The sequence below is a fragment of the Fusarium oxysporum genome, chromosome 6 (genome assembly GCF_000149955.1).
Source record: "Fusarium oxysporum f. sp. lycopersici 4287 chromosome 6, whole genome shotgun sequence".
NCBI classification, from domain to species: domain Eukaryota; kingdom Fungi; phylum Ascomycota; class Sordariomycetes; order Hypocreales; family Nectriaceae; genus Fusarium; species Fusarium oxysporum.
The window spans coordinates 3,434,240-3,450,908 of record NC_030991.1 but is presented as its reverse complement, the minus strand read 5'-3'; the positions used below and the strand labels follow the sequence as shown (position 1 = coordinate 3,450,908).

Sequence of the window (16,669 nt, the reverse complement as noted above, 5' to 3'; positions counted from 1 at the left end):
ACGCTTCTTTTGCCGATAACACCCTTGATCGGAAAAGCTCCCAAGCGTACACTATCCGACTATTCGACGGGTTGATCGGCTGGAGAGCTAGCAAGCAGAATACAGTCACCACATCCACGACAGAGGCAGAGCTCCTAGCCTTGGCACAGGCTGCTAAGGAATCCCTCTATGTGAGTCGGCTGTTGAAAGAGCTTACAGTTCAGATGGATGATCCGACTATCCGTATCGACTGCGACAATACTCAAACTATCAACCTTGTGACCGCCGAAATCGCTACTTTGAAGACTAAGTTGCGGCACGTGGATATTCACAACCACTGGCTGAGACAGGAGGTCCAAGAAGGGAGAATTCAAGTCAAATACACCAAATCAACGGATATGATCGCAGACGGATTGACAAAGGCCCTGCCGGCAGGCAAATGGAACCGCTTCCTCTATCAACTTGGCCTGGAAGATATTCAGGAAAGACAGCAGCAGAGCCGGAAGCAAGAAGGAATAGAAGCAAGGCTCCAGAAGATAGAAGACTGCCTAGGAAATGCAGGCTCAACTGGGACCTATTGAGCCTGAGGGGGTGTGTTGAATGTTGGAGGGTTCACCCTCAACTTCAGGATTAAGGTTCAGGATTAAAGTTTGACGCCCTAAACTTAGATCGTAGGACTTTCATCTAGGACTTTCTAGGACTCAAGTCCTAGAAGGAACCAGTTGAAGATATAAGGTCTCAATGGTCCTTCGATTGCGAAAGGATCAAGAAATATACACGATTCACCTTAATATCTGACAGATATGGTGATTGCTCCACCGTAGTGCTGCTCCGGCTGCAATCATCGAATGCCCCTTCGCCAGCGGTCTGATCTTTTGTTGGAAAACTGGGAATCCCCCCTATCATCAGGATTCTGACTGTTGGTCTGAAAGTCCTAGATTTAAAGTTCAAAGTCCTATATGAAATCAACTAAAGATTTAAACAGGAGAAGAACTCTCATCTCAACAATGAACAATCAAGTTTCATAAGAAATATACAGTGAATTTCAGGTTCAGTTTCTACATTTTCGTGTTTACATTTTATCTTAACCCGCCAAAATAACACAATCCTTGGTATATGATGGGAAACTGAACCTGAAAATCACTGTACCTTCACCCAGTACTACTGCGCAATATAAACAACAGCAAACCTTAGACTGCTTAAGGCCCCCACTCTGGTCTTGTCGGTACTTTTGTATCTAACATCATAATTATGCTAATTTGCAGATAAACTTTCAGGATGCTCCTCGGCCACCAGGCCCAGAAGATTACTTTGCCCAACGCGCAATCAAGCAAGAAGCTGCAAATCAACCCGTCTGTCGGTTCTTCAATGACAAATTGAGTAGCGAATCTTACCATCAAGTGTGGGTAGTCTGAACTACCGATGCAACTGCAGCTGAAACATGAACATTCGGCTAACTAGGCGGATATGAGTTCCAAGTACAGTGGGATGCAATAAGTTTGAATACCGGGCGTGTATCTTCTTTTGCCGCTAGCCTCTTTGAGCCAGCTACCACGTGCATATCAGCTTTTGCATGGCTAATAAGAATATAGGGATTGGCTAGATCGAGCTTCTTCTTCAGATTAGAAGCAGGCTTAACTCCAAATAGGCTAGACAGGGGGTATCAGTACTTCTAAGGGTATTCAAACTTATTGCATCCCACTGTAGCAGTCGGTATGACTTGATGGTGAGACACTGCCGCAACAGCCGAAAGACGTGTCTGGATATTTTGATACAGAGAATTTCAGGTTCAGTTTCTGCAGTTTTAACTTTCTTTCTTCCACCTACCCCCTAAAATGGCAAACTTTCCTGTATTTCAAGAGAAACTGAACCTGAAACTCCCTGTAGGTTTCCTTTCCTCATGTTCAAAGTTCAAACTATGCTACCTATAAACTCAAACAAAACCCTATAGTCATATAGTGCGGCGGCGTAGGCAGTCATCGTGCCGGGCATCCGGAATTGACATGCTTCCAGACTAAATCTGAAACAACACCGCGGCTTGGATAATTGCCATGCACCAATAGACGGAGATATATTACCCGAGCCCTTGCTTAGTGTTTCAACCCATCTAACCCCGGATGTTGAGGACAGAGGTGGATCTATCGTGCCCATAGATTGGCACTTCGACGCGGTAGAAAATGGCATCTCATATCGTCACTAGATACTGGATCCTGGTGAAACCATCAAGTGTCAAGGTTGCCAAATACGAAATACGAACCTTGACGGACGGCTAGACGGCATGTAGGTTTGACTCGCTGTTTCAAGATCTTTATATACTTTGAGCATTCCGATTTTTTTCATCTTTTTCTTTTTTTTTTTTTTTTTTTTTTTTTTCATGTAGGTATTCAAGACTTTGACAGTCTCGATCAATATTGTGTCCCTTCTTCTTTTTTTATTTGCTTTGATAGACAACTTTCCATGTTCTTCCTCCTTGTTTTCCTTAACCCTCTTTGAACTGTACTTCGGTTTTTTCATTTTTTTTTTTTTTTTTTTGACATATCGTTACAAGATGCGCTTTTCACTCCCTCTTTTTCGGCGGCTTTATTGCTTCCACTTTTGCTGGCTACTCCCATTCCAACTCAAAGTCCCACCACCCCAGGTCCCTCCCCAAGTCTGAATCGAGTTCAGACTCCCATCCAGCCTCTGGAGGCTGTAACTTTACTACTGCTGATACTGCTATGCAGCACAAGAGCAGCTGCTCGACTATCGTCCTCAACAACGTCAAAGTCCCTGCTGGAAAGACTCTGGACCTGACCAATCTTAAGGATGGCACCACGGTAAAGCCACTCGGTCTACTCTCGTCCATGACGTGACATTTATCTGACAGAGTTATAGGTCATCTTCAAGGGAGTCATGACCTTTGGTTACGCCGAGTGGCTAGGTCCTTTAATTACTATCTCGGGAAACGGCCTTACCATTGAGGGAGATGCTGGACACTGCATCAATGGTCAAGGTCGGCGATATTGGGATGGAAAAGGCGGCAACGGCGGCAAGAAGAAGCCCAAGCTCGTGGCACTTCATGATGTTCATGACTCGATCGTCCAGAATCTCAACATCAAGGACACTCCGGTCCAGGCCGTGAGCATCAACACAGTCACGAACCTGCTTGTCAAAGACGTCCACATCGACAGCTCCCTCGGCGACAAACTGGGCGGACACAACACTGACGGCTTCAATATCGGCAAGGTCGATGGACTCGTTATCGATGGTGCCGTCGTCGAGAATCAGGACGATTGCGTTGCCATCAACTCGGGTAAAAACATCACCTTCACCAACGGTCACTGCAGCGGTGGTCACGGTGCCTCGATTGGATCCGTTGGCAATAAATCTATCGTCGAGAATGTTTTCATCTCCAAGACCATGATTGAAAGTTCCGAAAACGCTATTCGTATCAAGACCATTGCGGGGGCCACAGGCTCCGTCACGGATGTCACGTATGAGGACATCACCCTTCGCGATATCGACAAATACGGCATGGTTTTCCGACAGGACTACCTCAACGGCGGCCCGACTCAGCAGCCTACCAAGGGTATTCCTATGACAGGTATCAGGATAAAGAACGTCACAGGAACGGTGAAGCCGGCGGGTAAGAACACCTTCATTCTCTGTGCCGACTGCAAGGACTGGACATTTACAGACATCAACATCACTGGCGGCCAGAGTAAGGAGAAGTGTGTGGGCGTTCCCGCTGGTGCATTCTGCACCTAAACCGAGTAGAATCGAGGGCTGAGCAAGACATTTGTCCAAATGTGATAAATGTAGCTGGCTACTCTATTTTTATCTCTTTTGCTAGCAACGGTTTCTAGGCAGCTAAACTTGTATCTGTCTATCTATTCGGCTCTATCACATCTCGTTGTTCGAATTAGCAGGGTCTTGAAAAATCCAAACCAAGTCGCTCTCCTTGACCGATATGTCCCGCGTGACTTTGTTGATAAGTCGTCCACACTAGTTTTGGCCCACCCTGGCTTTGGCCCGCTCCACGTGTTGTTTATATTGCGCAGTAGTGCTGGGTGAAAATGTTTTTTTTTTATTTTTTTTTTATTTATGAAACTTGGTTGTTTCTTATTGAGCTGAGAGTTATTCTCGGGTTTATATCTCTAGATAATTGTATCTAGGACTTTAAACTTTAAATCTAGGACTTTCAAACTGTTATTCTGAATCCTGAAGGGAAGGGGGATCCCCGGATTTTCCAACAAGCCTTAAGGCAGCATTCCCTATTGGGCAAGTAACCTTTCTGTCGAATGCCGGATAGCCGGGGCGATTATTGCATTAACGCCGAATTTGAATCAAGGTTTTAAAACGGCAAGGCCCTCTGCGCCAGTCCCCTCCCCGCCGGAGCAGCTGGAAATGGGAACAAAGCAGGGAGACAATATGGGGACTGACAATGTCCAGTCAGGTGCAGCAAGAGAGTCCTACAACATGCCTGTACCATGCAGTACCCACCTGCCGGTCATACCCACCTACCGGTCAGCGAAAAAAAGATTTCCCCATACAAAATGTTAAACTTCACTTGCACAGTGCTTGGCCAAAATTGAAGTTATTTACATGGAACAGATTGTGTCTTACTGAGAGTTTCATGCTGTTTCATATTGGAATGTTCATTTGTATTTTACATAAGCAGTTTGGTCGCATGGCACTAATGTAAAATTTCTCAAAATGTCTCCTTCATCACCCAGCCTCCCCAAAATTTCATCAAACTTTTATCTATAGCAGCTTCCTTTAATCGCCTTGAAAATGCCTCAACAGTCTTATACAGAGAATGATGTCATTGAAGCTATACTGGATGTTACAGATAACCACCTCTCGCAGCACCAGGCCGCCCAGAAGCATGGAATGCCCCAAACCACTCTGTCTGACCGATTAAGAGGCCTACCGTCAAAGTCCGAGGTCACCCAACCTGCCCAGTTGTTATACAAATCCCAAGAGGCTAGATTAGTTACATGGATACTTCGACAAGAGGCCTTGGGCTATGCTCCTTCCCACAGTCAAGTTCGCGCCACGGTAGCTGCCCTGTTGAGACAGCAGGGCCGGGAAACGCCTATCGGTGTACACTGGCTAGCCAGATTTATTAAACGCCATCCAGAGATCGATACGAAGGTAGGAAAACGCCAGGAAGCTTCAAGGTTCAATTCTTTTACCCCAATGGCCGTCAATTGGTACTTTGGTATCCGGGAGAGCGAATATGGCTGGATCAAGCCTGAGAACACGGTTAATGTTGACGAGGGCGGTATCATGGCTGGATTTGGTGAGTACTGACCACTTCTGATACAAGACTTAGCAATAAATTGCAAATCTAGGTTTGGATTCCTTGGTAATTGGCAGTAGCGATCCCAGGAGGAAGGCCTTCCTCAAAGGCTCGCAGTCCCGCACTTGGACTAGTTTTATCGAAGCCGTCACTGCAGATGGCCGTCTTCTAAAGCCGGGAATTATCTTCAAGGGCAAAGAACTTCAGAAGCAGTGGTTTATTGATGAGTTTAACAAGATCGCCGACTGGTATTATATCACATCCGATAACGGCTGGACAGACAACCATATTGCGGTCGAGTGGCTCAAAGAGGTTTATCTGCCCCAAAGCCAGCCAGCAGATGAGTCTGATGCAAGGCTCATCATATTAGATGGCCATGGGAGCCATGTATCTGTAGGTATCTACCTGTTCTCGATCAGAAATACCGCTGACTGAAATTCCAGGATGAGTGGACAGGGTTGAAAGCCACTCCACCCAATCCACGTAGTGGATCCACTCGTGGATTCCACTGTCCACTCCACTAGCAAAACCCCAGTGGATTGGCTAATCCACCGAATCCACTCGGCGATGTCGTGGATGGATTGGGTGGATTTGGGTGGATTAGAAGTGGGGGTAGTTAAGGGGGCCCATGTATTTTGGCAGAATACCTCTAACAGAGGCTGATGTGCCCCATAACTTTTGCAATATTGCTACCCTATGTCAAAAACACCATGAAACTTCTGAACAGCGCAATTTTAGAATACATACAATATAGGAAACACTATTCGAATGTCGTATGCTTTCTCATTGGGATGACGTAAGTCTTGATGGATATACTTAAGATTTGCTCCGTGAGTGCATATCATCATGAGGGCCATCAATTGGTGTACATTTTCCTCAACAACATATCCAGCAAATATCAAGCTCGACTGTCCATACTTTGGATTTATAATACAACAATTATACCATTAAATAACTGCCGGCAAGCTGATTAAGAAAACGCGTCCAGATCCCTCAATATCTCAATACTGCGCGAAAAATTGCAAGCAATACTAATCGCGTCAAGCTCGTGATGTGAAGGATGTTAGGGACTTATCTAATACCCGACCCCAATATGGCACTCGCTACGTGCTCGTCCACACCAAATTAGCTCGAAAGGTAAGTATCTGAAACATCTGCAGGATAAGGGCATATTGTGCCAACTAGCCGCGTTGGACTCGTCATTCGCGCTAACCTGACGACCTGTTGTTGACCCATCACCTGCACCATGTTTTGCGATTTCGACACGACAAAGAGATTATTTTACCATGACCTCGCCTGATTCCTGCATCAACATTTCCGACAGCGGCTTCGGGTCCGCTACCGAATTAACACCCTGCCCGACGCCGTATCCTACCCGTTCAACCTCGACCCCTGTCTCGACTCTGAGGACCTCTTCCGCAAGCGATGAACAGTACGAACGTACGCTCTGGAGGCATTTCCCAGGCTGGGCGTTCTCTGAGCGAGCCAGGGAGACGCGTTGCTGGGCCTGGCAATTTGGATATGACATCCAAAAGGAAGACGCCCGCAGATGGATATGCCGAGCGTGCATTCGCAAGAATAATCCACATCCACGACATTTCGAAGCTGATGGTATTCATAACGCGTACAATCATCTGTTCAACGACCACGGGATCCGCGCTCCGCCTGGAATGACCCAAGGAACTGCTGAAAAGAAGGCGAATTCTAAGGGCAGAAAGCCTCCGGGGCAGCGGACTCTCGCTGAATCCATGAAGCTCGATCTACACGACCCCCGAGAACAAGCGATTGCGAATAACTTCATTAAACGCTTCGACAAGGAACACTTCCGGAGGCTTCTGATCGATTGGATCGTGGCCAAGAATCACTCCTTTTCAATTGCCGAGGAGGCAGAACTCCATGCTATCTTCGATTACTTGAACCCGTCAGTTTCGGCACGTAAAGCCAATATTACCCACACAACTGTTCGAGAAAAGATCGTCGCCGCATTCGAACAACACAAGCAGAAGGTGATAGAGGTCTTGGGCAAGGCGCCTGGACTTATCCACATCTCCTTCGACGGCTGGCGGTCTGGAAACCGATACGCCCTATATGGTATCTGTTGCTTCTTTAGGGACGAAAACAATAAGCCTTGCAAGATTACGCTTGGGCTCCCCGAAGTTAGCGCCAGGCACACTGGGCCTAACATCGCCGCAGAAATCCTCGACGTAATTGAATCGTATCAGATCCAAGACAAGATTGGCTATTTCACGCTTGACAACGCGAAAAACAATGATACCGCCATGGAGATTATTGGTGGAGAGCTCGGCTTCGTTGGGGCCCGCAGGCGAGGGCGCTGTTTTGGGCATACCTTGAACCTCTCCGCCAAAGCCATTCTATTTGGGCACGATGCTGACGCTTTTGAGCGGCGGATATCAGGGGCAGAGCCTCTTACCGAAGCAGAACATTTGATTTGGCGCAAGAAGGGGCCAGCAGGCAAACTGCACAATCTTGTGGTAGCTATCCACAGATCTGACTTGTTGACTGGCATGCTTCGCAATATTCAACAAGAAGCTGTCAGATGTTAAGGTGAATCGTGTATATTTCTTGATTCTGTCGCAATCGAAGGACTATTGAGACCTTATATCTTCGACTGGTTCCTTCTAGGACTTGAGTCCTAGAAAGTCCTAGATGAAAGTCCTACGATCTAAGTTTAGGGGTCAAACTTTAATCCTGAACCTTAATCCTGAAGTTGAGGGTGAACCCTCCAACATTCAACAGGTCCGTGCGTCAAGGTCGAGGGCACCAGAGGGCCCAGAAAGTCGAGCAGCCGAAGGCTGTTTGTGTTGTTCGGGCAGCCAAAGCTGCAGAGGTCGGTCGAGGCAGCGTTAAACTGCGGGCGAAGGTGAGAGTGACGGTGAGGGCACGATGACCCTCAATGTCAAGCAGCAAGATGCTGCGAATGTCGTCTGGGCAGCGGAGGCTGCAGAAGTCGGTCGTACGGGAAGTCGAGGGCGCAGAGCCCGGATTGTCGAAGGCTCGCGAAGCCGGAATGTCGGGGTAAGAAGAAGCCGCAAATAACACGTGAGAAGTAGCGCCCGAAGGCGATGTCAAGAGCTCGCGAAGCTCAATGTCGTTGCAGACACTCGTCGCGAAGAAAGGTCAACTCTCTGAATCCCTTTCTTCAGGCAGCTGTTAGGGTCCCGTTAGCCCCACAGCTGCTTTTGCTGCCATTTTAGCCTGCAAAAATTCTCTACCCTAGCAGAGCGCTAACAGCGGGTGCCAAGGAAAAAGTTTTACAGGAGAGAGTTGTTTTAGGGTACAGGACGATTTATAAATAGAAGTGTAGGGTGATTGACTGTAGATTTGCTAGCAAGGCGCTCTCGCGACTCATGTCCATCGGTCAGCATTCCACTCTAAGAACGCCGTCTTTGCCAACCAAATATCCTCTGAAAAGCCTTGACTTGGCCGACTTCGCTTGCTTGAATCACCAGTCACCTTCTTGGCATCCATCGTCTCCGACTTCCACGCTCGCTTGTTCGGCACCAGCTGCGCCAACGGACGCCGAGGCGGCTTGAGGAGCAAAGCCCGTTCAAAGTCGATCACCATAACCCCGTTGGTCTCAGGGTTGAATAACATGTTTGCAAGTCGCACATCTTTATGGATCACGCCCTCCCGATGCATGGCTCTCAAGGACCGAATGGCCTCGTCTTCGAGTGACTTGTTCATGTCGCCCATGTTCTGTGCTCTGTCGATGCTGCAGCCTCCCCAGGACAAAAATGTCATGTGCACCACGTAGACCCGGTGGTCATAGTAGTAAGTCTTGTTCATCGATCCAAGGTCAATGGCACCCAGGAAGACAGGCACGTGGACGCCCTGGATTGGTTTGAGACGCTCGTAGACAGCAGCCTCGTGCTCGAGATCTTTGATGAAAGCCCGCACCGTGCCCTTGCTGACAAATGTGTAGCCATGCACAAGTAGGGTCACTTGGAAAAGCACACCCCGCGCACCACCCTCCCCCCAATGGCCTGATCCCGTCGTCGAGCGACTGTTTCAGCTGGATCCAGAGTAGGCGAAGCCACTCCTTGTGGTCGACAGGATGACGTGCGCGGGCAGGAGCACTGCTCTTGCAGTGAAGTGCCACGTTCGGGCACTTTGGGTCGAGAAAACCACCCTTGACCATGCCGAGAAGACATTTCTGCGTACAGTACTGCCGACCCTGCTCGCCGCCTCCTCCGCGCGGCCGTAACGCCAGTAACGCTAGTCGGTGGCTCCGTCTAGTTCCTTGTCTTGTGTTTCGTCCGGTTGGCGTAGGCGTGTCCGGTGGCCTGGGCGCCGACTCGTCATCAGATGGTTCCTGCCTGTCGCCCTTCGTCAACGACCCCTCGCCAGTCTGGCACGCAGCAGTTCGACGTGTCCTTTTGCGGGGCAAGGCCGGCGACCGGTCAACATCCTTGTAGGTGGTAGGTTCATGGCCAGGTGAGTAGTCTGATGACGCCGATCGTTCATTTTCCGGGATAGAGCGCAATGTCGATTCGAAGTCCTCAGCCCACGTCTTCAAGTTCTTCATAGCTTGTAGACGTTCCTCCTGCCTATTCCCCCGTCGTTCTCCAGGCAAACCGAGAGCCATGAGGGTGAACGCCAGATATTGACCGACAGCCGTGCATATATGGACGTTGTTTGGATGCGCCGACACCTCCGGACCAGGCTCTGCTAGATGATAGTACAGAGTCTCAGGCTCGTCCCAGTCAACTTTGAGAAACACAATGGCCTCGCCAGTGGTAAGAAGACCATATTCAAGGCCACTTTCGATCATGTAGTGATACGTCTGCGTGATGGCAGATGCCGTCAGCCTCTCTGCGTGGTACTGAAAACGCGCGTCAGGGTCTACAGAAGTCGGAATCGTCCTTCGGTTCACAACTTCCTTGTGGATGTCCATCGCGCGGAGACCGAGACGAAGATGCGGGGCGGTCAACTTGTGAGGCGGCTTATACTCGGAAACGTAAACCATGGTGCGCCGGGAGGACAGGGTATTGTCGGATCGATAAACGCAGATTTGATCCGGCCGCAGCTGCTTGAGATCTCTTCGGTGGTCTGGCGTCTGCGGTGGCGGTGGCGGTGGCGGCGGTGGTGGTGGTGTCGATGGGGTCTCCCGCTCAACGACTTCTTCGGCCGCATCGCTGAGGGCATGGGGATGGTTCTCAAAGACGACACCATCTCCGATCTGAAAAGCCCTGCTGACCTCTTCCACCTGTTTGAGCTGTTGTATGATGGCTCTAACCGGATCCTCCACGCTATTATGTAGGAAATATTCGAGCGTCTTCTCGTCTGCTATCGGCCGTTGAGAGATCCTGTTCCCCAAGCCGGCCAGGAAGTTTCGGTTCTCGAAAACGCGGGTTTCGGTAGGAAATGAATCGTAGAGTGTACCGAAGGTGAGCTTCTGTTGATCAAGGAAGTCGGGCCATGGCCTGAGGTTTTTAGGACACCACTTGTCACGCGGATTGGTGATGGAGCCCCTTGAAGTCAGATTTGGGTCTGTTTCGATGGCGAAGCGAGAGAAAACGGAAGCATGGCAAGCTGCAATGTATTCGTCAAGTGTCGTGAGTCGTGTTTGTTCCTCTGACGCTTCGGCACGTTGCTGTTCCCTCTCGGCGCGTTGCTGTTCTCTCTCGGCGCGTTGCCGCTCCTCCTGTCGTTCTCTCTCCGCTTCCTCGGCGCGTTGCTGTTCTCTTTCGGCGCGTTGCCGCTCCTCCTGTCGTTCTCTCTCCGCTTCCTCGGCGCGTTGTCGCTCCTCCTTCGCGCGCTGCTCAGCATCTCGTAGGAGTCTTGTCAACTCTTCTACACTCAATGATCCATCCATGATATGTGGGATTGGTGTCGTGGTGAGGATCAATTTCGAAGGGTGGATATTTGCATCGCAAACGTATGTTTTGTGTTTTGAAGCTCGGCCTAATTAAAGTGGAGCTCCATCGCGTTGCGAGGGGTTACCTGGCTGGAAATCATTTGAGGCAAAGCCTTTGTCAGCGTGCGGGCCCCACGGCTCTCACGTTGCGATAAGATTTTAGCTTGCCCGACCGCAACAGCAATCAGGCCAGACCTCCATCCGTCAGATCTACGAGCACATCGAGCGACTGAGAAAGGGAAACAATAGAGTCAAGATGATCTGGGTACCATCCAGAGACGATGACCTCAGCATGAGTCGTGAAGCAAAGAGACAAGCCAAGAAGGCTACCAGAGCGGGATGCACGCCGCAATCGCTACCCCGCTCCACGCGGCTCAGGCTGGCAGTGTCGCAGCTGCATCAGCAACGGAAACTACCCAACAATGTAGGCAACTACTCCAAACGGATAGATCGGGCCCTACCAGGCAAACATACGCAAGCACTATACGACATTTGCAAGAGACGAGAAGCCGGAGTGCTCTCGCAGCTCCGCACGGGAATGGCGAAGATCAACAGCTACCTCAACAAGATCGGGGCCGCAGAGTCGGACATGTGTGAATGTGGATGTGGACCAGAGACAATGGAGCATTTTCTGTTCCGATGCACAAGATGGGAAGCAGAGCGTGAAGCCATGCGTTGAGTAGGACAAAACATGATGGGCAACCTTTCCTTCTTTCTAGGTGGAAAGTCGGCGTCAGACGGAGCAAAGTGGAGACCTAACCTGGAGGCGGTGCGAGCGACAGTCAAATTTGCGATGGCGACAGGAAGATTGAGCCAGGAAGGAGTTGGAGAAGGAGAAAACAAATGACTACTAATAAAATACTACGCCACCCCATGCACATTGGAGCGGCGATGGGGCGCATGGGGTAGCCTCAGCCGAAGGCCGTGTGTCCGCGGGCCGGGAAGCTATTACTACTACTACGTACTGATCCAGTGCCATGGCCATTCTTGGTATTATATATCATGTAAGGACTCCGTGTAAGAACCTGTCGTTTCCTAAGCTCCTGATCCCTCATCTTCATCTTCATGCCATCCGGGGGAGACCCGTAGACCAGGTGATTACGATCAAATGGCGCATCTAACATCAAACCCTCAAGCGTTTTTACACGAGAGACAGCCACGTAGCTTAAACCGGTCTGAAAGTCCCGGCAGGAGAGATCCGTCACGATCATATCTTCTGTGATGCTTTGTGACTTGTGCACGGTAATAGCGTAGCATACGATCAGGGGAAACTGCGTGCGAGCGCAGAGAGTGGCTCCGATGAGAAAGTCTCTCTCAACTGGGAGAATTGGGACAATCTTTTTGCCATCGGGGGTGGTCAGGAACACCGGTCCGTTGTACTTGTCAAACTCCATCATGATAACACAAGGAGGATCTTGGATGGGGTCAGCCCCGGGTGCCCAGCCGATGTCGTAAACCGTACCGCGAGCGCCGTTGCAGAGGCCAACGGGCTGCCAAAGGTTAGACGTCAGCATCAGACGAGCGCCAATGCATATAGGGATCTGCTTCGCAAGGTTGCCCGCCTTGTCATCAGGGGCAGCAGCCGCACCAGGGCCGACGTTCTTAGCTTTGACCTGGACGACTGGCCGGCCGAGGCGGTCGAGGTGATAGTGGTTATACTCGTTCACCCTATCTTTGGTAGCGTATACTCGCAGGGCGCTGGAAAACCTCGCGACCTCTCGATCGTCTAGTTTTGCCTGCACGCGGGTGGACAGGAGCTTCCAAGACTCCATAGATAGTTGGAGCAGCCGCAGTTCCCCGAGAGCTGTGCGAAACGCCTCCTGGTCGTCGCCGCGCTGCCTCTGAACAACCTTCAAGAATACTGATTTATCGAAGCGCCTATATGCGTTCCTGCCCTTGATCTCTACTCCCTGCACCTCTTTGTCGTAACAAAGCGGCTTCTGTAGCACAGGGGGAAGCTGGAAGAAGTCACCAACCAAGAGGATGTTCAGGCCGCCAAAGAACTCCTCATTCCTGTTCGGGAACGCCTCGCGGAGACGGTCATCGATCCACGATAGCTGACGCAGTCCTAGCATGCTCTTCTCATCGATGATGAGGTACTTGATATCCTTCAGCTTCTTCTGGAGCTGGGTCTTATCAACGGGAGATAGAGGCTTGAAGTCCTTATTGATTGGGAGGTGTAACAGGGAGTGCAAGGTAGTGCCCGATATCTGGTTTCCTGCGACGCGGTTGGCGCAGCACGCCAAACAGGTGTCCCCCCCCCCCTGTCGCGGATTGGAGGTGCGCGGAGAGCAGGTTAATGAGGTATGACTTGCCAGTGCCGCCTCCGCCATCCACATGGAGTAGCAACTGAGAGGGATCCTGGGTCAGGAAGTGGCCCATCACCGTATCGTATACTATGCGCTGCTCTGGATTTAGGGAATCGCGAGCCTCCAAGGGCTGATCATCCACATCAAGGTCAAGGGTGTTTTCCGCTTTGCGTTGCTTCCAGTAGTCGCTGTTGAGAATGCCATCATCGGCATACCGCCCAACACGAGGGGTCCAATCGTAATTGATGTCAATGTCTCGGCGGCCGAGGATGTCGATGTCCTCTTCCTCCAGTGGGCGGTCAGGTAGCATGCGGGCGAGTTCATGCCAGTCCTCCTCCGCGATGGGCTCCTCATGGATCTCAAGCTCAAATTCATCCTCCTCTGCCGTCAATTCATCTGTATCTGGTTCCCCATAATGATCGTCCGCATGGGTATCATGGTGCTGTCTGCAGTGCATGTACGCAGCCGTGAAGGAATCGAACCGCTGCCCGCCCACAACGAGCAACTCTTCTGGAGAGCGATGTGGATGAACCATCATCAATTTAACACGGCAGAAGTCGTTAAACTGGGAAGAGGCCTCCATAGACTTGTATCGAGGGAAGTAAGACAGGACTCTCTTCTTCGCGTGAGCAGCGAGTCTCCTCCACGTGTTGAGATTGTACGATTGCAGGTATTCGAGATAGGTTATATCCTCATGCTGGTCCTTTCTCTCTAGATATTTCCTGTAGCTGCCGATGGCCTCGTTGACATCTCCGTCCACACGATACGAACGTGCCTGTCGCTCCAACGGACGGCAGTCCACGGTGACAACCATACGGGTGCCTTCTTGCAGCGGAATGTTAAGCAGCAGATGGGAAATCTCCTGCGCCGAGTAATCTCTCTCGGCAATCAGCTTGTTCATCAGGCGAGAGGAGAAGGACAACAGGGGCTGAACGTGCGATGTGTGAGGCAAGACCTGGTCTGCAAGCCTGGCGAAAGACTCGGTCTTCTTCTCAGATTTACTGCAATACTTCGCAGCGTACGTAATAACCGCCTGTAAGCTGGTGCAAGGAGATATGTCGATATTGGCTAGCCAGCCTAGGATAATCGCAGGATTGAAGTTATTCATGAGGCTGTCATTCCGGGCCGCCTCAAAGACATAGTACGACCTGCCTTCCTTCCTGATCACTGCGGCCAGCTCCCGCAAGGCACGAGGGAAGTCAAAACGACACTCCCTCTCTGGATTGGCAACGTTTGCCGCCTCGATATCCGCAGCGGCACCTTCCATGTCCCTCGCCAGATCACCGGTTCTCTTCCTCACGCGCAAGCAGTACGTGGTATTGCACTTGTGGCGCTGGCAGCGGTTGACGATTTGTGAGAGCCGCAGGAATGTCATCTCTATGCTCAGGGGATCCACGCTCAGGGGATTACCCTCACCCTGAGGCATAGTCCTACTCGGCTCAGGGTTAATGGCAGTGACGTGGAATCCCCATGTGCGTGCAAATACATCACGAGCCGCTTCGTCCTCCATGTCGGCCCCTGGACAATTATCCATCCAGTACAGGCCGTGGTTGTGTGGGCTACCACGGCCTTGCCATTCGTACCGATCCCAGTAATCTGTGATGCTGAACTTCTTACTTAGCACGATATCCCGAAAGAGGGTGTATCGGCGGTAGAAGTGGAAAGCAGCAATGTGAGGGTTCTGCCGCAATAGGCGGCGCGATAGAGCCATCCTCTCCGGCTCGGTGGCGGCTAGCAGACCTGCGTATTTGGATATGATATATCGATATCAACTGTGCTATCTGGATATATCGATATTGATATATATCGATATCGATATAACTCTCTGCCTCTTAAATTGATATCGAGATTGATATCCACCTAAATACCGCTCTCTGATTAGCTGAAAAGATCTTATCAATCGATTAGATGATGAAAAGGCTTCTGTCGCATATCACCACTAGGTTCGTGCGACTGGATATGAAACACGGGGCGTACCTTGGGGTCGCGTATCCGGTTTCACATCTGGCCTGTCGCATAATCCTAACATGGGCTCAAATAGCTGTTCCCGAACACATGGCTGTTCGATTTCTTTTGTTCTTTAGATAACTCTCATCAATTGACGGGTGCCATCAATGATCCCTGTGGAGCCAATTGTCTGACAACTTCTCTCAATTTCAACATCAGCACCACCATCTCAGTACTCGTTCAAACGGCCCTAGGTATTCTAGCATAATTAGCTTATCCAGGTGATTTATCGACCATGGCATCATCTCAGACCACCGCCGCCTCTACGCCCTCGATTTCGGACCAGCCCATTACTGGGACGTCTCTGGACTTTTCTCTCTTCTTCAAAGCAACGTATCCTGATGAGGACACCCAGAACACCACCGGCGGGTCACGTAAGCGCAAATCCAGGGGTATGGTGATGTATCGATGCCTCCATTGCCCTGCCGATAAGCCCTGGGCGAATCGGAAGCGGGACAACGCATGGCATCACGCCCGGCGGTGCCATGCCGATATTATCTCTTCCCTCGATCGCACGCTCATTGGGGGCAGTTCTGATGTCCTAGATGATGAAAGGGAAGCCACACGCCCTCGGATTGATGCTTTCTTTCCCTCTCGTTACTCGGATGTCTCTCTCCGCCGTATGTTCAACCGCGATCGGTATTTAGATGCAATAATCAGCCTAATCACACGCCGCCGGCTTGCCTTCTCAGCAATTAACTGGGATGAGATGCAAGAGATTATGCTAGCAGCTAATCCTGCTATAGAGGACCTTTTAGTGACCAACCGAAGTGCTCTAATGCGACTAATTGATGCCACATATGAGTTATATTCTTCTCAGCTCATGGCAACTCTTGAAGCTTCCATCTCAAAGATCCATATCCTCTCTGATCTCTGGACATCGCCCCATCGCCATGGGATACTCGCCATCTCTGCGCGATGGGTTGATCAGGATTATCGGCCACAAAGGGCACTGCTAGCGATGCCGGAATGTCGCTATAGCCATAGTGGTGAAACCCAGGCATCTTTAATTATCGATACACTGGCAAAGTACGGCATTGCTTCTAAAGTGGGCTACCATGTAGGGGATAATGCCACTTCAAATGATACCTGCTTGTCTTATCTCTCACGGCGGTTACGAGACGACTATGGGGTACGATAGCCCTTCCCTTATCTCTGGATTAGGATTAATCGGTTGCTAGTTGACGTTTGATCCCTCTAAGCGCCGTATCC

At 50.3% G+C, this 16,669-nt stretch overlaps 2 protein-coding genes across 2 annotated transcripts; one reads left to right on the top strand and one right to left on the bottom strand.

The window, feature by feature from the left end:
- Nucleotides 1–2,696: 2,696 nt before the first annotated feature.
- Nucleotides 2,697–3,726, top strand: FOXG_14004 (polygalacturonase; the record flags this gene model as incomplete). Its single annotated transcript, XM_018394074.1, has 2 exons — nucleotides 2,697–2,795; nucleotides 2,854–3,726. 2 exons carry the CDS (start codon nucleotides 2,697–2,699, stop codon nucleotides 3,724–3,726), a joined length of 972 nt encoding a protein of 323 aa, XP_018253513.1.
- Nucleotides 3,727–8,629: 4,903 nt separating this feature from the next.
- Nucleotides 8,630–11,099, bottom strand: FOXG_14003 (uncharacterized protein; the record flags this gene model as incomplete). The annotated part of the gene is made up of 2 exons (XM_018394073.1): nucleotides 8,630–9,191; nucleotides 9,250–11,099. 2 exons carry the CDS (start codon nucleotides 11,097–11,099, stop codon nucleotides 8,630–8,632), a joined length of 2,412 nt encoding a protein of 803 aa, XP_018253512.1.
- Nucleotides 11,100–16,669: the final 5,570 nt, after the last annotated feature.